General features: G+C 51.6%; 7 protein-coding genes across 7 annotated transcripts; 3 read left to right on the top strand and 4 right to left on the bottom strand.

Annotated features, from left to right (window-relative positions):
* Positions 1-828: 828 nt before the first annotated feature.
* On the top strand, positions 829-4020 carry FIBRA_05897 (uncharacterized protein; the record flags this gene model as incomplete). The annotated part of the gene is made up of 6 exons (XM_012327644.1): positions 829-863; positions 924-1071; positions 1132-1994; positions 2048-3122; positions 3183-3319; positions 3384-4020. 6 exons carry the CDS (start codon positions 829-831, stop codon positions 4018-4020), a joined length of 2895 nt encoding a protein of 964 aa, XP_012183034.1.
* Positions 4021-4425: 405 nt separating this feature from the next.
* FIBRA_05896 (uncharacterized protein) lies at positions 4426-6954 on the bottom strand (the record flags this gene model as incomplete). Its single annotated transcript, XM_012327643.1, has 10 exons — positions 4426-4479; positions 4529-4729; positions 4788-4943; positions 5004-5194; positions 5248-5484; positions 5539-5677; positions 5750-5868; positions 6018-6265; positions 6319-6365; positions 6505-6954. 10 exons carry the CDS (start codon positions 6952-6954, stop codon positions 4426-4428), a joined length of 1842 nt encoding a protein of 613 aa, XP_012183033.1.
* Positions 6955-11358: 4404 nt separating this feature from the next.
* On the bottom strand, positions 11359-16000 carry FIBRA_05895 (uncharacterized protein; the record flags this gene model as incomplete). The annotated part of the gene is made up of 23 exons (XM_012327642.1): positions 11359-11426; positions 11489-11591; positions 11652-11756; positions 11810-11848; positions 11905-11982; positions 12035-12076; positions 12136-12183; positions 12239-12299; positions 12356-12371; positions 12428-12479; positions 12535-12555; positions 12623-12707; positions 13655-13678; positions 13730-13856; positions 13913-13973; positions 14073-14254; positions 14309-14652; positions 14703-14827; positions 14878-14973; positions 15024-15181; positions 15234-15416; positions 15474-15804; positions 15857-16000. The coding sequence occupies 23 exons, from the start codon at positions 15998-16000 to the stop codon at positions 11359-11361; spliced, it is 2493 nt and encodes an 830-aa protein (XP_012183032.1).
* A 90-nt stretch (positions 16001-16090) lies between these two features.
* Positions 16091-17875, top strand: FIBRA_05894 (uncharacterized protein; the record flags this gene model as incomplete). Its single annotated transcript, XM_012327641.1, has 9 exons — positions 16091-16237; positions 16295-16321; positions 16371-16418; positions 16469-16562; positions 16622-16752; positions 16800-16912; positions 16963-17336; positions 17390-17552; positions 17599-17875. 9 exons carry the CDS (start codon positions 16091-16093, stop codon positions 17873-17875), a joined length of 1374 nt encoding a protein of 457 aa, XP_012183031.1.
* A 743-nt stretch (positions 17876-18618) lies between these two features.
* FIBRA_05893 (uncharacterized protein) lies at positions 18619-20335 on the bottom strand (the record flags this gene model as incomplete). The annotated part of the gene is made up of 10 exons (XM_012327640.1): positions 18619-18816; positions 18870-18908; positions 18959-19077; positions 19139-19275; positions 19329-19476; positions 19530-19588; positions 19643-19785; positions 19835-19932; positions 19999-20020; positions 20090-20335. 10 exons carry the CDS (start codon positions 20333-20335, stop codon positions 18619-18621), a joined length of 1209 nt encoding a protein of 402 aa, XP_012183030.1.
* A 2589-nt stretch (positions 20336-22924) lies between these two features.
* FIBRA_05892 (uncharacterized protein) lies at positions 22925-23744 on the top strand (the record flags this gene model as incomplete). Its single annotated transcript, XM_012327639.1, has 5 exons — positions 22925-23044; positions 23104-23127; positions 23182-23283; positions 23362-23487; positions 23544-23744. 5 exons carry the CDS (start codon positions 22925-22927, stop codon positions 23742-23744), a joined length of 573 nt encoding a protein of 190 aa, XP_012183029.1.
* Positions 23745-23907: 163 nt separating this feature from the next.
* On the bottom strand, positions 23908-24461 carry FIBRA_05891 (uncharacterized protein; the record flags this gene model as incomplete). Its single annotated transcript, XM_012327638.1, has 4 exons — positions 23908-23958; positions 24030-24099; positions 24156-24327; positions 24407-24461. The coding sequence occupies 4 exons, from the start codon at positions 24459-24461 to the stop codon at positions 23908-23910; spliced, it is 348 nt and encodes a 115-aa protein (XP_012183028.1).
* Positions 24462-24482: the final 21 nt, after the last annotated feature.

Raw genomic sequence — 24482 nt, 5'->3', positions numbered from 1 at the left:
GGCAGGCCTTGTTATGCGATTTTTCCTTGTATGGGCCGTAGGTTATTGTATCCATTTTTCTGCTCCTTCTCCACATGTTCTACTACGTTCGAGAATGTTCTTTCAGAGCCCCGCTGTAACCTATCTGTGTACGCAAATTGGTTGTGATGCTTCCTGGATACATCATATCAAAATAAACAAGGGCAAAAGCGGCCGAACACCGGACCAGCGTATTCGGGGGGACAAGACCAGAACAAGGGAAACTGTCAGGATCCATGACTGTCGGAAATGACTAGCAGAGCGCGGGTGAACTGCCATGTCGGAGCCAACCTGCCTTGCGCGAGCGGTGCAACAGTCAGTCGTCCTGATCCCAAGCTGAGCGCACTCACGCGAAGCAGGGCCTGTGTTGCCCTCGCAGTTTGCCGGGAGCAAAGAAATCGCCCGCGGACAGCCACAGGAACGCGTCTCGCCGGAGTTATTTCATCTCAGAAACACTCACCGCTGCTCCGCACGGACGACCAGCCGCAGCTTTCTCTCGGAGCTCCGATCTGGGTCAGGCTCTTGTGGCTCGTACTCCGCACATGTCTGAGCCGGTAGCGGGTCGATCAGGCGGTGAGCTCACGAGAAATTAAAGACAAGCCCGACATGACTGATAAAGCCGTTCGCCAGTCAGCAGCACGGTGCGTCCAGGAGCCTGCGCGCTGGCCACATCACAGAGAACGTACTTCCCAAGTTCGATAGGCGCTGCTGATGGGCGCGCGGGCGTAGTGGCTCGACGCTGATGGACAACAAACGCAAACAACGCGCACCCAAACGTCTATTGAAAAAGTCGACATTGGCTCGTTCCTCATGGCGTCTACTGCTCGTCCCAAGCTCAAAACTGCGTATGTTCTCCTCCGCTTTCCATAACATGAAAAAAAAAAAACACCCTGAACCTCTTCCAGCTTCAAAAAGGCAAGGGTTATTGCCCCTCTTCATACTGAAGGCCCGGTCGCCGTCACCCACGATGGCACAAAGCTCTTCACGTGCGTGGGCGAGGAGGCTCTCATGACAGACGTCAAAGAGGGAAAGGAGATTTGTCGCTTTGCTGGTGTACGTATCCCACCTTGCCTAGTGTATTCGTCGCTTGTTTCACTCCAAATTTATCATCAGGACACCGAACCCATCACAGCGCTATGCATTACCCCCTCCTCTACCCACCTACTCGTCTTTACGTCCTCTCTCGCACTGCGTATCTATGAGATCCCGCCCTTAAACACACCACTCAGCAGGCCCGTCCACCCTCTCCGGGTCGTAGCCCGCGCACACGATGCGCCCGTGCATGTCTGCAAAGCGGACCCAACTTCTACCTATCTCGCCTCCGGCTCCGCCGACGGTGTCGTCAAGGTATGGAACATCCTCCGCGGGTACGTCACCCACGTCTTCAAAGGCCACGGCGGTGTCGTCAGCGCGCTCGCGTTCAACTATCCGTTCGATCCCTCTGCCGTCAATCGGGAAACGAAAATGCAGCTCGTCACCGCTTCGGTAGATACCCGTATACGTATCTTTGACCTGTCAGCTGCTGCAGCGAAGACCGGTGCGGCGCCAAAGCCGGAAGCGGTCCTTGAGGGGCACGTTTCCGTCCCGCGTGGGCTAGATGTGTCCCAGGACGGCAAATGGCTCGTCAGCGGTGGACGTGATTCGGTGGTTTTGGTCTGGGACATATCCGCGAAGCAGTCCGCTGCGCAGAAGACTAAAAGCAGCAAGGGCAAGGGAAAAGAAGCTGCCTTTTCCCCTTCACTTACCAAGACTATTCCCGTGTTGGAACGTGTGGAAGCTGTTGGGTTATTACGCCCTGACGAAGACTTGGCTGGAGCGCCGTCGGAAGCTGGTAAATTACGCTTCTACACTGGTGGTGAGAAAGGCGTTGTGCGGATATGGGACGCACGAGAGGGTGTTGTGCTATTCACGTTGGGTCACGAGCAGGATGAGGTTATGGAAGACCAAGAAGAGCAGAGGCAGATCATGGATAGCATGTACGTCCGCAAGCCACATTATAGTAATAATCGTGCTGATAGCCGGGACTCAGCTATATCCCGGCGACATCCACAATTATTTCTATTCACGCTGACCAAAACATCCTGTTCCACTCCCTCTCGTCACAGTCCCTCACGCGCCAGGTGATCGGATTCAATGACGAGATTGTTGACACAACTTTCCTCTCGCCATATCTTCCCCCGCAGGCGGGCCCCTCCTCGTCTCAACTCACGGACACGCATGTAGCGCTAGCGACGAATTCGTCCCTCATTCGCGTGTACTCTGCCTCGTCGCTGGATGCCCGATTACTCTCCGGGCATTCGGAAATCGTGCTCTGCCTCGACCAGGGTGCCGGCGGCCGCGTCCTGGCCAGTGGGAGCAAAGACCGCTCGGCGCGGATATGGGCGCCTGTACGTCAGTCCGGGGATGCAGGCGCCAGCGCGTCTGTACCAGAATGGGGATGTGTCGCGCTTTGTGAAGGGCATGCGGAGAGCGTCGGCGCGATCGCGATGTCTCGCAGAGCGGACGTGGATAGCCCTGGCGGAAAATTGCGCTTCATGTTCACTGGAAGCCAGGACCGGACCATCAAAATGTGGGACCTGTCTAATGTGCCTTTGGCGTATTGTAGGCCATCAAACAACGAAGACGGAGATGAAGAAGGCACAGAACGGGTTGTCAAGTGCAAGAGTCTTACCACGCACAAGGCGCACGATAAGGATATCAACTCGCTCGATGTCGCGCCTAACGATCGATTCGTAGCCTCTGGCTCGCAGGACCGCATGGCAAAGGTGTGGGAGATTGATTACATCATCTCTGGTGGTGCAGTGCGCGGCGAGGTGCGTCTGTTAGGGACATGCAAGGGACACAAACGCGGTGTGTGGTGTGTGCGCTTTGGACGCGCGGAGCGCGTGCTTGCGACAGGCAGTGGAGACAAGACAGTCCGGCTCTGGAGTTTGGACGACTTCACGTGCCTGAAGACGTTTGAGGGGCATACGAACTCGGTCTTACGCGTCGATTTCATTAATGCCGGCATGCAGATGGTCAGCTCCGCGAGTGATGGGCTGGTCAAACTGTGGAATGTGAAAGACGAGGAGTGCGCAGCGACCATGGATAATCATGAAGACAAGGTGCGTGTAGCTATACCTATCTGTGAGTCGGGAGGGTGCTGACAGCCTGTATGCTGATAGGTCTGGGCACTTGCAATCAGTAGAGACGAGTCCACCATTGTCTCAGGTGCTGCCGATTCGGTGGTCACCTTCTGGAAAGACTGTACGGAGGAACAGGAGATCGAGAAGGAGACACAGCGTGTTGATATGGTCCAGAAGTGTGTATTCCCATTCCACAGCTCGCCAACAATCTGGGATACTCATGGTGACTGTCTGTAACAGGGAGCAGGACTTCATGAACTACCTCGCTCTGCACGACTACCGGAATGCCATCTCCCTCGCGCTCGCCATGGACCAACCTGGGCGCCTCCTTTCGCTTTTCCGGAACATCCAATCTTCCACCTCCACTGCGAGCTCACCGGAACCGTCGCACTCTGGCCACCCCGCCGTCGACACCGTCCTGCGCACCCTTGCCGCGGGCGACCTTGCGCGGCTCCTGCGGTACATCCGCATGTGGAATGCGACCGCCAAGACGAGCGGTGTTGCGCAGCGCGTCCTGCACGCCCTGGTGAAGCTGCGTCCTGCGGGCGACATTGTGCGCGCGTTCAGCGAGGACGGCGTCCCGGATGTCAGCGTGGGAGTCTCTGAAGGTGATGGTTCGTTCTCGCTCAATATCACGCCCAAGGGTGCAGAGCGGGGCGCGACAGCGCTCAAAGACTGGGTGGAAGCTGTCATCCCGTACACGGAACGACATCTCGCGCGGATGGAACGGCTCCTGCAAGATAGTTATGTCGTTGACCATCTTCTAGGGGAGATGGACGACGGCATGTTCGATGATGTTGACAGCAATGTAGATGGCGCCAATGCAAGTATCATGACGCCTATGGATGTAGATAGGGCAGTAGAAGCTGGAGTGTAGTACATCGCGCTGTACAACTATGCGCCAAAAAGTATACGTACTGATCCTGTAATCATCACGCGCAAAATCTAGCAACTCATCTGATATGGTCAAATCTTGATACTAAATAGTAAGTGCTATATGTACATAAGTACAAATTGCTAGTCTGCGATACACAGAAAGCACGAGGAGCTAATCGTAGAGAATATGACAGAACGAGTCGGGCATACAATACAATGCAGATAGAAACTGGACATGGATACAGCGCGCAGGCAGATCAATCAATGAGGAACGGCGGAACGCTGGCAGTGACTCGCAAATCTAAAATAAATGTTCAGCGAAGATCATGTGGGGGCTGTAAAAGCTCAGGATAATGGCGGATGAAGGTCTAACAGCTGGAAGCACAATCCTAGAGACGCCGACCGCTTAAGCAAAGCGGACTTTCTCTCCCGGTCGGCCTTCAGATAGGAGTACAACAGCCTGTGCAAAATTAGCAACGTCTACAAGCAACGTAGAAAATCGACCTTACATATTTGCCGCTGATCTTCCAACCTGCTTCCTCCGTATCTAACTTCTCCGCAAGTACATCACCATCCGAACCCAGGCCGACGACGACATCGCTTTTGATGGTACGTAGACTGCAAATACGAGGAGCACCGGCTGCAGATGCCATCGGACCTATGGCGATCTCGAACTCAGTCGATGGTGGAGCAGCACAGTCGTAAGTCAGCTGTGAATATAGTTAGCAACTATAAAACGAGATCTGAGCAGAATAGGCCGGCACTCACTTTACGATGATTCAGATCACCTTTAAAGATGACGAGGTCCGAGCGAGAAAGATGAAGGAACAAGTCGGGCGCTTCGCTATGGAGGTCCCAGTAGGTGTACCCCGTACACCAAAACGGATGCTGTTCATAAATCCATTTGCCTTCCTTTTCGTATTGCTTGAATCATTCAACTTGGTTTAGAAGATCACACGGGTACTCGACGGGCCATTTACTCACCTTCCACCTTAAGCCAAGTCTCCGGAGACTCTCCATTTCCTCGTCTGTTGCCTTTGGGAATAAATGCCCGTAAACCATTGAGTTGAGAAGCCAGTTCCAATCCTTCTTTGTGACGTCCGACACAAACCAGGGATAGCGCTTGCCATGGAAGCGGACCTCTTTCGCAAGCCCGCTCTGAATAAGAAAGTCCGCTGTACCAATACGGTGAATATTCAGACATTGAACCAACAAGTTCGCAACGTACCATAAACGCAATCGCAATACAACTCAAAACCGGCATTGTCCAGCACGAAGTCAATTCGTCCACCCGTATTTGTTTTGAGATTTTTCATTGTCTCCCACAAACGCGCCATGTCGTTGCCCAAAATATTTTTCTCTGTTGCAGCGAGGTGTTCACCACCCGTCGACTGCAAGGATTTAATCTGCTCCTCCGTCATGTTGATTAGTAGCGAAAGGTCAGTGGAGTTGCCCCAAAGGCAGACTACAAGGATCAGCGTTAGTGATAAATGATAGGCCTGTAAAGTGAAAGGCGCACTTTGCGTTAGCTCCATAAACATAAGACGCTCCGCCTCGAGCTTCTCAGCATCCGACAAACCCTCCTTATGTTTGAACGGCTCCAAGAAACGAGTCGAGAGCTCGAATACGGCATCACCAGACCGAGAGAAAGTGTCGCACTAGTAGTGAGTGAGTGAGTGACGCTTGTAAGATACAAAACACGAGACCAGCAGCGAGTTAGAAATACATACCTTTTGGCGGAAGAAAACGTCATAATGTTGCCAGTACTTGCTTACACTGAAGCACTCGCGCAGACGTCGATACTTGTACGCTTCCGCGAATAGCCACGGCGCGTTCATGAAATCCTTGCCTGTGAACAAAACACGGTCACGCGTCAGTGATGATGCTTTCACGCGTCCAGAACAACAGGGGGACGATCGTCCCAATCGGGTAATAAAATTGCTCAATTGGCTCAACACTCTCGCGCGGGAAGGAGCAGAAAACATCCCAACCACATACCTTGGAAGTACTTTGCAATTTCTTTGTTCCAGAGTGCGACGTCGGCCTCCCCATCGTCAATAATAGGCCGAAGGCGTGCCTGAGACTGCAAATCTTCCTTCAATTTATCCATGCGGCTTATACATTCAATAAGGTCAGTGACCCTCTCTTCCTCAGATTCTTGGTTGAGAGTTTCGACGACGTCGTCAATGGCTTTACTCAAGATGGTGGGAAGACGGTGGCCCATAGTCGCGTAGGCGAAGGAGTAGCTGTTGCGGGGTCAAGCTCAATAATCAAGATATTAAGAACGACAAGTACGAACGTATGATAGCCACGGAAGGCGGGCCATGGCGGATTGTTGGGGTCAATCTAGATATGGATGGTGAGTATTCCCCGAAGTACGCGCAAAACAAAAGGACGAGTAAGGCTTGTATGTGAACAAGACATAGTTGGCGCATATATGCGCTTTGTGTGCTACTCAACTCTGTCCCGAGCGTGCACCACTCACAGAAGACGGGGTTCTTGGATAGACAACCTTGATATCCTTCTTGCTGGGTAGATGAGAAAGGGTGAGGGACATTTTGTTGGGCATGCCCTTTGTCTTGGTGGGCTCGTTGGGCGGCGGGGCAGCACCATTGGGAACAACGGAGTTGGGCATGCTGTATTTAGCGTCTGTATCCGTAGGAGGAGTGGGAGGGAAGTAGTCAGTCATCGCTTCACCCATCGTTTTGAGAAGGAAGGGATGCGAGAGGGAGGTTGGTATATATGCAGCTGGTACAAAGGGACGGGTTGCAGACGAGAGGACAAAGAAAACCACGCTGGGAGGCGGGAGAGACGACGGACAAACCTTTATGTACGAGAAAGAGGGGCGCGGCGATTGCGCGAGAGGCGGATGTCGGACGATGGCAGCACGGGGACAGACGAGAAAGACTCGGACGGCGCTGAAGCGATCTGCCATTTCGGGCGTCCTTAAACAACTTTTAGACTCTGACGTCAATCGCCGCCGGGTTATCGCATGTGGGACACTCCATCCCGGCCGAGCAGGCGGCCCCGGTGCCAAAAAAGGGAATGGCGGTGCCGTGGGAACAAGAGTGATCAGATAAGGCGAGGCCGGACGGCGCTGCTTCCCGCGCTTACCTCGGGCGCTCCTAGATAATCGCCAAAAATTACTCCCCCACTTTCCAAGCCGCCGTCTTCGGTCTGCTTAGCTCCTCGCCTCCAATCTATTCACAATCACATCTCTTTGAGATGCCACTGCGCACAATCTTGAGCACGGCTCAGAGTGAGGCTTAGTCGCCAAGCAGCTAGATCATATCGCAGAAGTTGCAGCGAAATGACACACCGCGTGCGGCATGGCGTTGTCCTTCCTCGCTCCACTGTGAGTAAATACCCAGAGTAGGGCTTGCAATTACGCAAACACATTATTGTTACACCGCCTGTGACGTCGCTCATTCACTGCCTCAGAGTTCCACCCGTCTCCTTCTTCCTGGCCAGCACAAAAATATGCCGTCTCCAACACCTTGGTCTGGCTGATTGTGTCCTTGAATCGAGCCACTTTCAGACACGGAACCTCGTTGATCCGCGGCGATCTGACATGACGAGCAAGGGTCATTCATCGGTGTCGACCTGGACATAAATTTCCTCGCCATTGCCTCTTCTGCTGGGTGTACTGGCTATTCCCAAGTTCTACTTCTGTCTCGTTACGTGATTGTGCAGTGAGGTAATGATATCCCGTACAGTATCCGTTCTTGTCGTTTAGTTCAGAGTGTTGCCTGCTGACGTCTTTCACTATGCCGGATAGGGTAGCCTGTACTCCTGCCAAGGTTCCGGGAGTGTTCTAGGGGCGTGAAGGCGACGACAGAGAGGTAAGTACATCAACGGTCATTACGGCAATTGGAACTGGACCGTTCGGACAGTGTAATGCTCTGCGTGATTGCATCGAGTCTGGTGGCAGATAGACCCTTCACAGTCTGCACAATCTTGTTGTTCACCAGTAATGCACTTTCCAATCGCTCTCTTTTTGCTTGCTTTCTTCCCTGCTACTCCTGCTAAAGATCCGACCGCGAAGAACTTTGTTCTTTGGGGCGCCATCATTAAAGCGGTGATTGCAACATGCAAATTACGAAGTACCTTCTCAGCAGCCCAAGCCCCAGCTGACAATGCCCTCATGTCTCGTATTGCTCTGTTATGGAATCACTGTGAGTTGTGCACGGCATCTGTAGAATTGGAGTCAGCACCAATCAGGTTGTGCGCCATTCTATTACAAAAAACGGCTATTCAGCTGCCGCTGAATCCCGCCATCACGAGTTCTTGACTTTACGGCGCTGTATTTACATTTTTTTCGTTCAAGTGCTTTTAAAATCTGCGTATTTCTAAATGTCAACAGCGAACCTTCAGTCTGGTCGCTGCAAGATCGCTGTTACAGCGCCAAGGTCATTCCGCCGGCGAATACAGCTCCGGTGCGTCTGTGGTCCTGTATGCCCACGATCATACAACCGCATACAGTACCACATACGCGAAGTTGGAAGGTGCGGAGAACTAGAGCGAAGCAGCTTCGTTGCCCCTTGCACCTGTTTGCGATGCCCCTGCGTACCACGTGTCCCCATACGATGCGCTTAGCTCAGTCATGCGACCCTACTTCACTTGCGAGAATCCTGAATTCTAACCGGAAGAGAGTACGCGACGGCATTCACTGTGCGGCGCGACGGCCGATATCGCTCGATCAGATGTGGGCGACTCAATGGCAGTCACCCATAGAAAAGGCGATAGTGAATTTCGCTACACAAAAGGTCATCCAGAAAAACTGTAAGCGTTTCCCCGACCATCTTGTCAGAGTCTCTCGGAAGAGTACCCGAAATACATGGATCCTGATTTGTCCCGTACAGTGAATACAGCGCAAGCGGTTCCTAGCTCAGAGCAGACGCATGTATCCCTTTCCGTACCATCACCTCTTCATGTCTTGCAGCACCAGCCTTGACCAGCTCCAAACGACAATGATAATCTTATCGTCGAATGGGGCCCCTCGATCGCTTGATAACTGTGGAGAGCAATAGTGGGGCAATTGAGTTCGAGAAGTTGTGGATCAGCTGGGGCGTTTCGAACAGCACTAATGTGCACCTGATTGCATGGTGATAGCGCGGAGGTGATAGGTCCGCGTTACGATGAGGTGTGTGCGCCATTAGAGCCCTCTGCCTAGTACTTCGTCGACATGGACTGTTTATAGTATCCGAGCCGCGCCCTCGGAGGCCGGTGGTCGGAGCGAGCTGGTGCAAACGTCCGGTCGTTTCTGATTGATTCGAGTGCAGCTGAGGCGGCAGGAGAAGTCGAAGAAAGCGCCCTCGTTGTAGATGTGCGGGTATCAAATTCCGAGGATATTCGGCGTGAACCTACCATCGCCGCGGTACACGTCACACCGGAAACACAGGGCCAAGGATCGGGTGAGGATGCAGGTGTTGACGCACCAACCTCCCGATGAGCTGTTCAAGTTGTTTTATTTGTGCAGGATACTGGGGGACATGTTTGATACCTTGATCCGACAGGCATGACAGTGGCACAGAACGACTCATCGCACAGACTTTCCGGATCTTGTGTCTCCAGCTGACTTGTGCACGGATGTGTGTTGTCTCCGTGGCCACCCTCATGCCAGCTGGCTGATTACTCGAGGGAAACGTGGGCAAGGCCGTGTCACTGTCCCGAATGCGTCCCAGATAAAACGCGGTCACGTGTCTGACGCGTCTTAGATTTGTCCGAGGGACAAATCTAAGACGCGTCGCAATCCAACCTTGAAGGCGATTTCAACTCCAAAACGGTCCGTTCTCTCCATGTAACAGTTAATTCAAGAATGTATTTTAATGTGGATATGTCTGCACAGACTCTTCCACGAGATCTAAAGAAGTGCTTCATTCTGGCGAGATGATACTGGTCGTGTAAAAGGATTCGTCGAGGCTATTTACAAGTGATTATTAATACCTAAAACCAGGGAATCTACGAACAGCGCTCAGAGCAGCTGTGGCTCTCGTCCGTTGACAGGATTGTTTCCCACCTTCGTATCCTTCACGCGTCACGGTGTCGACTGTCTCCTGCTACGTCATGTTTCACCCCTCTGACGCACATCTCATATAAAACCTTCGTCTCTCCCAATGCGCGCCTCGAACCCCTTCGTCACTGTCTTCGTCGTCTGCAGTATCTCTTCCAACTCGCGTATTTCAAGCCATGGCTGATCAGATTGTTCACTCTACGAACGTGCGTACTGACGCAATCCATGCACTCTGACTGTACGAGTCGTCTCAGCCCCGCGAAGATATCTCCATAACCGGCCAAGCCGGATACACCGGCAAGGCAGCCACCGACCGTCATGGAGAGGGGGTGGCGGAGTCGTTGAAGCAGAAAGTCAGCGAAGCTATCCATCACATTAAGGAGAGATCCAAAGAAGAGGTAAGCATTTTATCCCTCCAATACATCGTGCTCTGAATGATAGTTTGGCTTAGTGAGTTCACTTGTTGTCATGGGGTTGGTCGATAGACGTTGACTCTTTGCAGGCGCGAGTTAGATGATATATCTGACGAGGTAAGGTGTCTATTCTTCCACCTTGAAACACAAAATCATAGAATACTTTCAGTGAGTATAACCGCCGTGATCATGGCTCTCATGCTGAAGAGGCCAGGGCATTCGAAGACAAGTATTAGGGCATGACGACTTTCCTGATGAATTCGGTGGACCCGTGATGTAGTTCATTCCAAGGATGCAGGCATCGAATTCATCTTTGTCAATGGTTTCTGATTATTCTAGCTTCGCGTCCCCTCATGTACCTCCGAATGACGCCGTCAATGTGCTACATGATCACACTTCTACAGAAGCTCTAAGGCTGCGTGACTTTCCGCTGACTTCAACCACTGACGTCAAGCTTTTAATCACGCAATATTTGTCTAACCAAAGCTATGTATATGCACTGACTGTATCGTTATACTGCCGGAGAACGCATCTGCGAGAACCCGATGAATCACGATAGAACTTGTGCAACCGAGTAACCCTTACAGGAAAGGAAATTAGATTTCCTATTCTGGCGTTGTGGATGCTGAGCAGACGCCCAGGCATGCCAATATGAAATGTGCTTTATCCATATGAAAAACTGTAGGGCGTGGCCTGGAACTAGAAAACCACTTTATCGAGTCAAACGCTGAAACCTCATTCCGAATTTCGGCATACATTCACAACACTATGAGGCGTACATTGGGTATAACCACCATGTAAATCGACAGTAGCAAGCGCACAACCAGAGGATTTACGATCAGTGTTCCATATCGTATGTTTAGTAGTGAGTTCTTAACTACCATTAGAATTCGTTGTCCGGTCCAGCGTGAGTCTAGTCGCTGCTAGACTTGGGCGGGTAAGCGATTCCCTCCGAAGAGCAAGAGCCGGCCTCATATGCGTCTGAGATGGTCGCGCAAGACAATGAGCACCGGCTGTAGAAGATATAACACTATGGCACGTACCGATGGCAATGAAGTCCCCATTCTCCAATGGGCCCTGGAGATTGAACCAGTATTCAATTTGGTACAGGGTGTTGTCATCGTCACAGTCGAATGAAGCGGTGACCTATGATCCCCCAGTGCCGATTTCGTCAAGTGTCCTAGAGCACTTTTGAGAGATACTCACGCCAGAAGCTTGCTGAATCGCGCTCTGGAGCTCGTCCAAGGTGAAGGTGCGATCGTTGGTGGGCGTGATGCCGCCCTGCTCGAGCCAAGAGTACGTCGGTAACGTCTGTACACGCAGTCAGTAAATGCAAAACTATCAGAGAGGAGCGGTGGATATACCTGAAATAGGGTGACTACGTTCTCGAAGAAAGCGACCGCCTGGCGGGATGACTCGTGTCAGGAATGAGCCACAATTGATACAGATCGTCACTGACATTAGCCCCGGTGGTACTGTCGGAGAAGCAGGACGACGCCAGGGTTGTGTAGCAAGTTCCGTGCGCAGCCCATTCATGCTAAGATACAATGAGGCGACCAGTTTAGCTTGGCCGATTAAAATCAGCGCACCTCCCAAAAGTCCTCGTTTGACTCGTCGTCACTGATCCAATACTATCCAGAGCACGTTTGAGACAAATATTGCAAATACAGCTGAAGCAGCATTTTCTCACCGTTTGCATATAATCCAAAGTATCGGACGCTCCTTGGTCCTGGAGCAGCTATAATAGGCGAGATCAGCACATCATTCGGTACGGCGTGTCGCAAGACATGCACCGTGGTAATATCCTTGTACTCAGTTGAGTAATCACAATACTCCGAGTATGAGCCGTCACAGCTGCGAGCAGCATTAAATCCATCCGTCACAGCGTAGCCCACTGCTGTCCCACCCACCTGTTCGGCCATAATCCTGTCCCCCCGTCAGACAATGCGCAGCGGGAGAACCTAGCTAGTGGTAAAGCTTACCATGGATCGTCCAGCTGTCAGACGGGCCTGTCGACGGGTTCGTGTCCCAGAACTATTCATGCGTTAGCCCCGCTGTCAACGAGATTCGTTTACGCGCTGTAACACACCTGAACTTGCTGAAGCAGACCCTACGAGTCCAGTGCGGCGATTGTCAGACAAGACTGCAGCTACTGGATCACGAGAAGGGAAACGCACATTCCCTTCAAAACAACACGAGTCCGTCTCAACAGTCGTATTTTGGCACGATGTAGGTGCAGAGGCGCTGCAGCTAGAGCTCTGCCTAGAAGATAAGCTGAGACTCCCGGGAGATAGCATTGACCTTCTGGCCGAGGTGGCGCCGGTGAATGCGCTAGCAAACAAGATGAAAGAGGTCAACATCTTGCGTATCGTACGGATCCTTCAGAGTCGTTCGTTGAGGTGTGGGCTTTGGGCTGCTGCGCCTCGACGGGGAAATTAGGAAGCCCCAATAAATACATACAGCAGAGAAGGCAGGTGGAGGGTCAGTTCCATGCTCCAGATGGATACCGGCAGTGCGAAGACGGGAAGTGTTGATGGTGACAGTGTGCACACACGTTCTCAAAATGTCTCACAGACATCCGAGCTTGTGGACCATGCGTTGTGTTACCTCCAGGTCCTGGTATGGAAGATCGCTGGAAACGGCAGAAGGATGGCGACGAGCTGGGAATGGGCAAACTCCGGTCCCGCGAATCCTCCGCTGGCTGCTCCCAAACGATGGAGGATGATTTACGCACGCAGCAGCATGGACATGACCGCTGTACGGCAGATGTAATCAGAAAACTAGCAGCACAGACAATACAGAGAACGATCGCTCTGACAGCGGCTGAGAGATTAAAGCACGGTGCATACGTGAGAAGAACAAACATAGAGCACTGGCATGAGGTCGACGTTGTGGCAAGCGTGCGGATGCTTTTACGGACCACACAGTCCGCCAGGCGCGGGCTCAGCGGCCGAGCCCATTCGATACGGCATCGCTCGGCACCATATGAGACATCTGAACTCCCACCTTCACGCTTGCTGCACATGTCCTTCAATTTGACAGTCTCTGCAATGCTGCCATGCATCTTCCAGAATCCATAAGATAGAGCGAGGTATATACAAATACTCATCAACGTGCGTCTGGACAGATAGCCCAGCTATCTGCCAGACATCTTGATCAATCTCACTAGTGAATCTATTCGCAGTCGCCATGAGTCCCCATACACGAACCCAACCAGACCACTGATGAAGTCCCTGCAGAGGAATTAAAGCGAATTTGAGACCTGTCATGGAAGTGTCACATACCAGCTTCGCCCAATAGAAGGAATCGGGTAATCCACCGGTTTTGGTATCGTTGTCTGCACTGCCCAAGCGAAACGGTCAACGACAATCGCTTTTGGGTTCGTCAATGACCGCAATCCCTCAGGTCCTCCTACAACACACGTGCGTCAGCATTTAACGCTCAGACAAGGGCACGAACGTGCGTACCGAATCGGCCATATCCGCTGGACTTTGTGCCACCAAACGGCAAATCTTGACTGTAAAGTGGCTGAAGTCAACTAGAGTTGCGGTACATCTTGCTAGCTACTTACTTGAGCTAGAATAAATATCAGCTTAAGATTCGGGGATTCACCCAAGTGGCACTCACATAAAAAACGCCAAAGTCGTTGATGGACACCATGCCACATTCGAGTTGTCGCGCAAGGTTGACACACTGTTCCTGCTTGGGCCCAAACACACTTGCTCCAAGGCCATATCTGGTACCATTCGCAATCGCGACAGCTTCCTCAAGCGTGTCGTATTTCATCAACAGCGCAACCGGTGCAAACACTAAATATTCTCAATAATCATATCAGAACCGCGTAGCATGCAAGATCCACTCACATTCTCGCTGTGCGATGTCTGATTCTGGATGGACTGGCGAAACAAGTGTCGGATGGAAGTAGGAACCATACTCCATATAGGGGTGTTCGTATCGCGTTCCACCCACGACATCTAAACCAGAATCTTTAGCGACACGGACCAACAATTCCGTAGCTTCTACTCTTTCCGGGGAGATCATCGCGCCAACGTCCGCCGTAGAAACAAAGCCATCGTTTGGGTTTGACAATGTGGAACCAACACGGAGGTCCTTGACGCGGGCGACGAGCATAGCGTGCAATTCATCATACTGTGAAGAATGGACAAGTAACCGCTCGATCCCTATGCAGTTTTGTCCTGCGTTCTGGCTGTGTGTAGGAATGAGTCCAGGACCTATCTAAGTAAAGGAAACTCGTACTAAATCCCGCGCATCCAAATACTAATCCATTGCTTGAGATCTGTATCTGGCATGACAATTGCGGGGTCCTTGCCGCCAAGCTCCAGCGTCACAGGAATGAGATGTTCAGTTGCCGCGATAGCAACCTCTGAGGATGTCAGCAGGGCAAGCCTAGCCAGTCAGATGATTGAAGTACCTTTCGTCCCACTTCCTCTGAACCAATGAACGTAATGTGCTTGATCAACGGAGATTTTGTCAAGGCCTCCACTTCATCAGGATAGCAGCGCACTAACTGTGGTGGATATGAAGGCACTGCAAAGCAAGCAAGAGAAGTAAACTCACCTGAACCAGCTCAGGGTCATGTCCAGAGACTTCGAGACATTGCTTTATGGCACCGACAAACCAATCTGTAGACCAAGCGACATGCTCGGAACATTTCAATACGACCGCATTACCGGCAAAGAGAGCGGAAAGAATAGGCGACCATGCGTTGTGTAGTGCTACACCTAAATCAGACTGTGGGGCTCATTACAATGATCGGAGACCACGAACGATAATTCCAAGACACTATAGCCGCAACCACGCCTAACGGCTCATAACAGACATATGACTTTTTGTAGAACATCAAGAGGCTGCTCCTACGTGATTCAGGACGCAGGTACCGTTCGCCATGATTGATTAACCAGTCCATTTTAGCGCAGGTCGTCAGAACCTCGCCAAGTGCGGCATCGAGCACTATGAACTCGACACCTTAGATGGACCATACATGGTAGCAATCGTAGATATACTGACTGGTCTTTCCTGTGTCCCGACATGCAACTTTTGCACACGTCTCTTGGTTATCGACCAGCCATTTCTTCAAACTCCGAACTACGCGTCTTCGATCTCGGAACGACGTGTTTTTCCAGCGCTTTTGGGCTTCCGCAGCTCGATAAATTTTCGCAGTGGTTTCCAGCGAGGTGTCCGCCAAAACGCAATCAAGATGAAACGAGGTAGCAGGATCAAAACAGGTGATATATCTCCGTTCAGGCATATACATTGACGGTCTGATTTCTTCAAATAACAAATGTGATTCCAGTGAAGGATTGGGTATCTTGTGGGCCTCAAATTGGGGGCCGACTGGCTACAGGTATCTGAGTAAGCTTTGGGACGAAAGTGAAGGGGAAGGCGCGTACTTTGGGGGCAGGCCATCGAAAGGGCACAGCGCGGTTGTGAACGGTTTGAAAGCGATTAATGACAAGCCAGATGCCAAGAGCAAAGAATATAGTCAGTAGCCAAAATACGTCAAACCCGCCGTCGTCGTCGCCTGAATATGCCATAATGAAGTCGTGAACGCGTGAATGACCGGAGGATCGTCTAGAGAACAATGCAAAGTTGATTTCTCGTCCCCGTGTCCGCGTTGTGTGTCCATGTTTGCTGTAGTGGCACATTCGACTAGCGCCCGCTTAGCCAAGCCGAACGTCATTCTGCTCTTTCAGCCACCACCACCTACTTTCTGCAGTGACCTGCTATCCGCGACAATGTCGAGCAGAGAGCCAATGTGGTTTTGTCATGAGGTACGTTCTCATGTCTTTCTTATTGAGAAGTCTACTCATGTTAGAGTCTGGATGCAGTGCCACGCTGAGATGAGACCACTCATGGTTGGTTGTCTTCTCACCATGCGGGTGAGCTGCAGTGACCATCTCACAGGTTCCAGATCCGCATTGTGCATCTTGCAATGGTGCTTTTGTAGAAAAGGTGGATTGTTATAACATTTCCCTGTCTAAGCTCTCACAGTCGATGTCCAGCTGGAGAATCCCGATGATGATCCCCGAGCGTTCCAGCACGCGCACGATGGATTTGATGACGATGCTTTGCCTGAAAATATGGACGGTTTCTTGGGTTTGTTATTTTGCTGCTAATAGCAGGACATCTGCTTCGATCTCACGGATCATCTCCAGCTGGTCTTCGTTCGCTCATGCGTGGTCCTGGCGTCAATCCGTCTTCAGGATCTCCACAAGGAATCCCTCCACTGGGTTCCACACGCTCTCAGCCAGGGAGTCCAACCGGGAGACGTGACCGAATGGGCTTGGTATGCAGATTGATTTCTTCAGCCTTGATAGTCTAATTCGAGTGCAGGGAGAAGGTAGCGGGATGACCATACGAATCCAGGGATCCCCCGACGGTCGTGCTCATGCAATGTTCATCAATGGGTCATCGCGCAGAGATCATGTCTCACCACTCTTTGGAGAGTGAGTGTTCATTCCTACCGAATATGCGTATTCGTAACGTCATCCTCCAGCTTCATCTCAAGAGGTGGGGAGAGCCGATCTAGTCGAGACGACCAAAACACTATTCATGGACCATTGATGGCACAATATCTTCTAGCGATGCTTGGCAGTCGACCTGGACAGAATGATGACTCCTTGAATGATTTACTTGGCTCCATGTTCGGCATGCCTGGTGGTGCTGAGAATGGCCGGTGGGGAGATTACGTCTTCAACCAAGAAGGTGGCGCATCTCTCCCTCTTTTCTCGACGATGTCGTCGTTAACTAGAGTCGTAGCTTTGGATCAGATTATCACTCAAATTATGGAGAGCTCGAATGCCAGTGCTCCTGTAGCTGCGACAGAAGCAATTATGGAGAATCTTCCGCGAATAGTACTGGAAGCAGGATGTGAGAGTTTCTTCATTTGGGTTTAATCTGGCGCAGTGACAGAAGTGATCCAGCTCAATTGCTGGAGAAGGATTGCGCCGTCTGTAAAGAACAATTCAAGTTAGAAACAGAAGATCCTGACGAGCAGGTGGTAGTAACACTACCCTGCAAACACCCTTTTCACGAGGGCTGTATCATGCCGTGGTTGAAGTCTAGCGGGACGTGTCCGGTGTGCAGGTGAGTGTGGTCTTCAATCTCCATGACATCACTTAAATATGTTCAGATACCAACTGGTCCCACAACCTGAACATCATACACCGGGTCCTGGTGCGTCCGGCTCAGGATCAGGCCGACCGTCGAGTCCCAACAACCCAAGACAGCGACCTTCATCACCTGGTCGTGGAGCTCAAGGGGGGAGTGGCTTGTTCAATTTATTTGGCATTGGTGCTGGAGGAGGTGGCTCCAACGGTGGTGCGACTCACACCACAAGGCGGCGTACCCAGGATGCCAATGACCCCGAGTCCCACATTCCCGGCGGTTGGGGGGATCACGTCGATTAAATGTGGGGTTTGCTGCGACTATGGGTCCACTCAGGTAAGTTGTTGTAGACATAGACCCTAATTCTATTCTGTACTCGTGTATTTGGATATTGGAAGCGTAGCTTGATAGTATTGTATGCATCTCATTCTTGATTGTATGTTAACGTTCTTTCTACTTATCAAACGTCAACGTCAGGGTCAATCCTGAACGTTTGAATATCCAAGCCCAGCTTGCGGTGTTTGTGTTCTTGCCCTGATCTCACCTGTTGGTACGTCTTGTATGCTTGTGACCTACTGCACTCGCGTTGGCCAAGACAGGAGGCTGGATTTATCAACACGAAGGCGGCATCCAACAATAATATACACACAGCTGCTATAGCTAATTTGGGCCGAATCCGTAATCTCACAATGCGCATGCGCACCTCCGCGAAATCTAGATCTCAGTCTTGATGATGCACCATCCTCCACCATAATATGCTTCTCTCTGGGCGGGTCCGCGCCAATGACCAACGCGGCAATGTGCTCACACAAGCATTGCTATATGGAAGAGAGGTTTCTCGTGTTGACTCGGGTCTAGCCAAATCCCTACGGCGTTCGGTGCTCTAGCAGGCATTGTTCAAAACCAACCTCATACAATCCCATTTACAAAATTTAAGCAAATATCACGATAGTACACATTGGTTTTGGCATCCGCAGTCCCTCAGACTCTCGCACGTCACCTAAAGCATCCTAGTCACCAGCCCAACACCACAGGGAGATTAAGCTCAATTGGTGGTGGCGTAGGTGTACGCAGTCTCGGCGAAACCAACTTGGGAGTTGCCAGTGTCGAAGACAGAGTAGTAACGCTCGAGGAAGGTGTAGCCATTGATGAAGTCGAGACCCTCACCGCTCGGGGTGCCGATGTTGTTGACGATGAGGTAGACGTAGTCACTGCTACCCCCGATGGCGCTGTTGAGGGAGCGCTATAAAACAGATCGTGAGAATTGGAGATGGTGGGTGCGAGAGTAGTACTCACGGGCCAGATCTGAGCGTTAGCAGTGAACTCGAGGCTCGACTGCAAAGAAATAAGTGAGAGCTCGTATGATCACTTCAGGTATTACTCACGCCGCCAATGTTGAAGTACAGGCTCTCAAGGTTGTCGTACTCAGATGTCGAAAGACGAAGCAGACCGGTGTCCTCATCCTCAGTAGCGCCAGTCGCCGACTGGTATTTGCTGTAAGCATCTGTGTAGGTTACGTATATATCAGTATTATGAAAGATTACAATCTGTCAAACAGTACTCACTGCTGGCGATCAAGACGAGGGTGGTACCAGTGTCAACAATACCAGCAGTCTCAGACAGGATCGTGGTGTCGCTGCCATAAGTGATCTCCTCATTGATACCCCAATAGTAACTGGCCGGGGAGGTGGTGGTAAGGGGGCTGTGAAAGAGATCAGTCTCTGGCTGGCGGCAAAGTCATTATAAGATACAGACGTGTAGGTGATGGCGCCGGTATACTTGGATGCATCGGTGCCGCCGAAGGTGAGCTCACCATTGGCATCACTTTCAGAGGTGGTGGGAGCGAAGAAGACAGAGACGAGCTCCTCGGCGATGGTACCCTGCGTGTATAGGTTCTGAGTCACTGAAAAGGGCTCAGTGACACAAGCAAAGGATCGATGTGCAAAAGTTTCATACCGGTCGGGACCTCGTTAGTGTTGGAAACAGTGTCCTCTGTAAGATCCTCCGGGCCAATACTAGAAGACACGAAACTGATTAGCTTGTTCTTTCCCAAATTCCCAAATACATACCCAATGATGCCATCGACACCATCGAACCCTTCGGAGGAGGATGCGACACCGAAGGACTGGTCGGTGACAGTCAAGCTACCGCCTATGGTGATGTCGCCAGTATACTCGGTGCCCTCGAACTCGCCAGAGCCGTAGCTGACCTCCTGAGGGAATATGAGAAATATCCCTGCAGAGGATGTGCCAATCACATACCACAGAGTTTCCGGTGGATGTGGTACCGGAGGACTTGACAAACTTCTTGTCAGCACCGACCCAGGTATTGGAGGAGCCGGTGTCTACTATGAGGGTGTCTAGTGCGGTGATGCGAATATGAGTCAACTCATTCAATGAGCATCAAGATCCGATCGTAGACTTACAGTCGGTTGAGCCAATTGTAACCTGGATGCGGCATTAAACGGATTAATGGATGAGTTCCATTGCAAAGACGATGGAGTATCGAATACGTACGGTGACGACGTAGTCTTCTGCCTGGTTCGTCGCTGTGACATCTTGACGCGATTTCAGGTCACTGCTTCCACGGCTCTTCAGGAACTGTGCGCGGGCCTGGTCGCGCGCAAGGACGTTAGCCACGCCGGTCGAGCTCGTCCGCTTCGCGAGAGGGAGAGTGACCCTGCCATTGCGGGCCTCGAGGGGGATGGCCGCAACAGTGAGGGCAAGGACAAGGGTCGCGAGGAGAGAAGAGCCGAGGGCCATGGTAGTACTGTGGGTGAACAGATAGAGCTTGGGTGCTGGGAATCATTGTGGAGCACAAGCCTCTTTTATATGCAACCACGGTCAAGAAAGAAGCACGGCAATGTCGAATACTGTACATATGCCGTGCATGACTTGCACAGACATACCAGTCGACAGCCGCGTGGTAGTGAGACCCCGGGCGGCCGAGAATAGCATTGAGAAGATGAGCTGTTCCAAGGAAGGCTTGTGCGACTGTTGTGCGCAATGGCATCGCGGCATAGCGCTAGCAGTAAGACGGTTGGCCGGCGCTGGGAATTCCGGAGGGCTTCTGCGCAACCATCTGGGCGACGGCAGATGCTTACGATGGAAGCATGTGCAGCATGCGGCGGGAAACTGCGAGATAAGACATAGGAATCGTCTGGAAATTAGTCCACACGCAACGACTCAATGTATCCGACCTCTGATCGCGCTACGGCTAATGGGTCGGCACATTGTACAACAGTCTCTCCCGCCATTAAGCTCACGCGTCCGAGCAAGCAGTATGCTAAAAGGTGGGGCGATAAGACCTAGCAAGATCCCATCATATGCTACCGCCACACGTGCGGGCTCGCATCGTTCATAGCAGATTCGCCCGCACTACGGACATCCCGAGGTTGTCCTGACGGAGATGGCTTAGTGGGTATCAAAACGCGTGGAATCCGGATTCTAGTCCAGATGCGCATGCACCGGAGTATGGCACGAATAGAAGCACAACTGACGCACCACATGCTGTTTGTCGCCGCCGCCGGGAGGTTTGAATCAATTCGGTATTTTAGTGGCTTCGAAAGATGTCTGGAATCAAATTGGGGTCTGGGGGCAAGTGCCATACCCATCAGGCGACCGTTCACTGTAGGCAAGGAAGGAAGTGAGAGCGTTGTGACTGGCATCTTAGCGATGTCAGATAACCATGCGCTTCACTGCATGGGCAGCATATGCATGTCCCACTGAGAGCTAAACACATAACAGGCTCGTACCCAGCCGTTCCAACTTTTGAACTCCGAAAGCAGCTCCTTTTCAGCAAGGATGAACGAAGACAGTGAAGACGTGTTCCCAGTCGCGGACAGCCTTCGAGTCTTGGGCAGATGGCCGTCCAGCCACGACCACTGACAGACCATCGTGCAACCCTGATGCAGCGTGACATTGGTGCACTGGCCATGGCAACTTTCATTTGCAAACGCACGACTCTATAGAGACTCAATCACGTGGACTTGATGTACACAAGCCCCGATGATCAGCGTTTTGGCTCTAGTGCTGTCTCCGATATTCTGTCCAGCCGCTCCAAGATAATCCAACAAGTCGACTCGGCTCTGCATGCACATGGCCCGCACAAACCCGCAATAACTCGATCACACGAGACGCTGAGATACTCGGTTCACCGCTGGAGCTCCAGGCGCAATGGCCGATATGCTTAGATGGCGGCGATGGAATTGCATCTATGGGACACATTTAGCCATGTGCAAATAACACCGGAACGAGCGGAATCAACGTACTCTTACCGCGCATCGTACTTGGTGCTCGTCTTCTCATTTCGGGTTCGCATAAGGCGGCGGTAACGGATGCGGAATACGCGACCGCGTATTAGAACCCCAATGTGTGCTCACCGCCATCGCCTCGATTCACCTTGACTGACGTGCTCTTCTGCACAAGGTGTTGCGGTAAAGGTCGGTGACGAGCATTTCACGATTATGAATGCAAAAATACTATGAAATGACGAAATGCTAGCATTACCCGACGAACAGCGCGAGGTTACTTGAGATAGTCCAATTGAGTCTCAGACTCCCTAGCGAGACGTTCTGTGGTACGTTTGCGCATGGAATCTTCACGCCAAGGTATCTGGGCATGTGCTTTCTGCGTGCTGTTTTGGGCCGCGGTGGGAAGAGGAAGTATGGCTGCATCATTTGGTTCCGTTCCCACTTGCGCGCAGACGAGGAAGCTTTACGAATCATCATACCAACATTGATTCCGCAGCATGGCCTTCGGAGAATTATTGGGACAATGCGGACTCGGAGCAGCACAGATCACTCATTTGCGCGTTATCAAGCTGGACGAGTGGACGATGTTTCTGCACACCTTACGAGACACACCGCGTGTCTTCGACCATCCTTGTTCGGCCCACCATTCAATCGAACTTATCTGCAGACGGAGATACAGGTACGGCATGCCAATCTGCCACAAGAATAGAAAAACTACTCACTGCTGTCAATCCTCGCGGAATGAATGACCGTACGTCCCAGACTTGGTGTGAAGGGCCTGAGTAACACGGACAGCGACTTATTGAGTTCTCAATCAATCTTAGTCAGCAGGCGGCAAATGGAATCCACGTGACTATGTATGCCTCCGATGACGTCATATAAACCCCCTTGCTCGACGTAGACAACGACATTAGGCCGCCGATCGCTGCCTGCCATGGCGTCACCGACGTCTCCTGGTGGGCGGAAATCGCAGGGGACGGCGGGGTAAAAATTAAATGACTCGGTCGTCGCAGCACCTGCCATGTCTCTTCGTTTCCACCCCCACCATCTCTTACGCTGCTGCGTCTTGCACCCCACAACTCTGAGATCTCTTTCTGCCATGCCTCTCGGAAACGACAATGTGCCTAACGCATCTGGGCTGACTACACAAGAGACAAAGGCTCTGAAAGAGAGAAACGTTTGTCCACACGAAGAGAAAATTGTCCAAGGCATCAAAGAGGTATTACGAATCCCAGGTCTTGTCCATATGCTCAGAGCTCACGACATTCCGGCTCTTAGTTATATTCCTGCAAGCCCTCGGAGGTATGTGTCTCCTTGTGAATTTTCTCTGTTCTTTCGTCCCGACGCATGTACTAGGAATCGTACAAGATCTATGCGCACCATGCGGTCTTTCACGACCCGATCGGCATTGCGGAGGGCATAGAGGCCATTCGTGCACAATTCAACGGACTGTCTAAGGTCTGGCGCCGCCTATTATTACAGCATATAGCTTCCACATGACACATCGCATGCATCGCTGTACATGTGGTATTGCAGATTTTTCCTCGAGCAGACGTGACTCGCTTTCGCCTGCTGGAGAATCCTTCGTCGGTTCCGACGAGTACAATTCTGATCGACCAAGATGTCACTTATTTCCGAGACCCGTCTGGTACTCCCACCAAGGTGTGTCTATGCAGATGCATGAGGTCTGTGCGATCGATCATCACCGGAATTTGTAGACCGTAAATTCGTTGCTCACCTTGCAAACCAATGACGAAAATCAACTCATTCGTCACACTGAGGAATGGGACCACAAGCGCGAGACCACGCGGGATGATGGTTTTTTCGGCATGCTGAACGAACAAAGGAAGAAAATCACCGCCGGTCTGACGGGAAAGTTCATCAGTCAAGACCCGTCCGCTGGCGTCAGCTCCAAGTAAATCCAGATCAAATTAGACGGGTTTATGGGACTGTGTGTGAAGATGTACGCATGCATGTTGTACAGGGGTAACGGGGATCCGACAGTGTCCAAATATCGTAGTTTCAAGTAACAATTGTTAATGGGCATAATAAAATCATGCCACATCCATGCGGACTCTGCACTCAAAAAGCGAACCATTTTTTCGCGCTTTGCTGCGCTGCCAGCTTTTGCGCCTGAGTAGGTTCCACGCGGGTACGGTCCATGAGTCCGAAATGCAACTCGGTAAAACGTGTAGCCTACACACCTGAGCCAGCATACCCTTGCTTCCTTGCTCAAGGGAACTAAATGTCTCTTCAAGTTCTCCAAGTTTTTGTCTGCCACATTTTTCACCATCAGCACGACATCAGGTGCACAAGGTGACGACACGAACCCCCGCTCAGCGAGTGCACTACCCAGTCGGTTGTAGAGGTCGCTCACGCCGCTCGACATGGAGTCAGACGCGGCCTTTATCACAGAGGGACCCTGTTCACGCTTCAGCTCAACCGATGGACTGCCTCGAGGATCATAGCTAGGCTTCGGAAGAGGTCGATTGGGACCGGCAACTGTATTGGTCATGGGTCATCGCAGATGGTCATGAAATCAGCGAAAAGCGCAGCAAGACATGAAAGCACTCAGACATACAGAGTTCATCGATTTCTGCTCCGCTAACAGTACCTAGTCCTAGATAGCCCAGCATAGACCCAATGACGGACGGGGG

The sequence above is a fragment of the Fibroporia radiculosa genome (assembly GCF_000313525.1).
Source record: "Fibroporia radiculosa TFFH 294 genomic supercontigs, scaffold5655, whole genome shotgun sequence".
NCBI lineage: Eukaryota > Fungi > Basidiomycota > Agaricomycetes > Polyporales > Fibroporiaceae > Fibroporia > Fibroporia radiculosa.
Note: the sequence above shows the minus strand (reverse complement) of the source record. Positions and strands in the feature narration are given on the sequence as shown.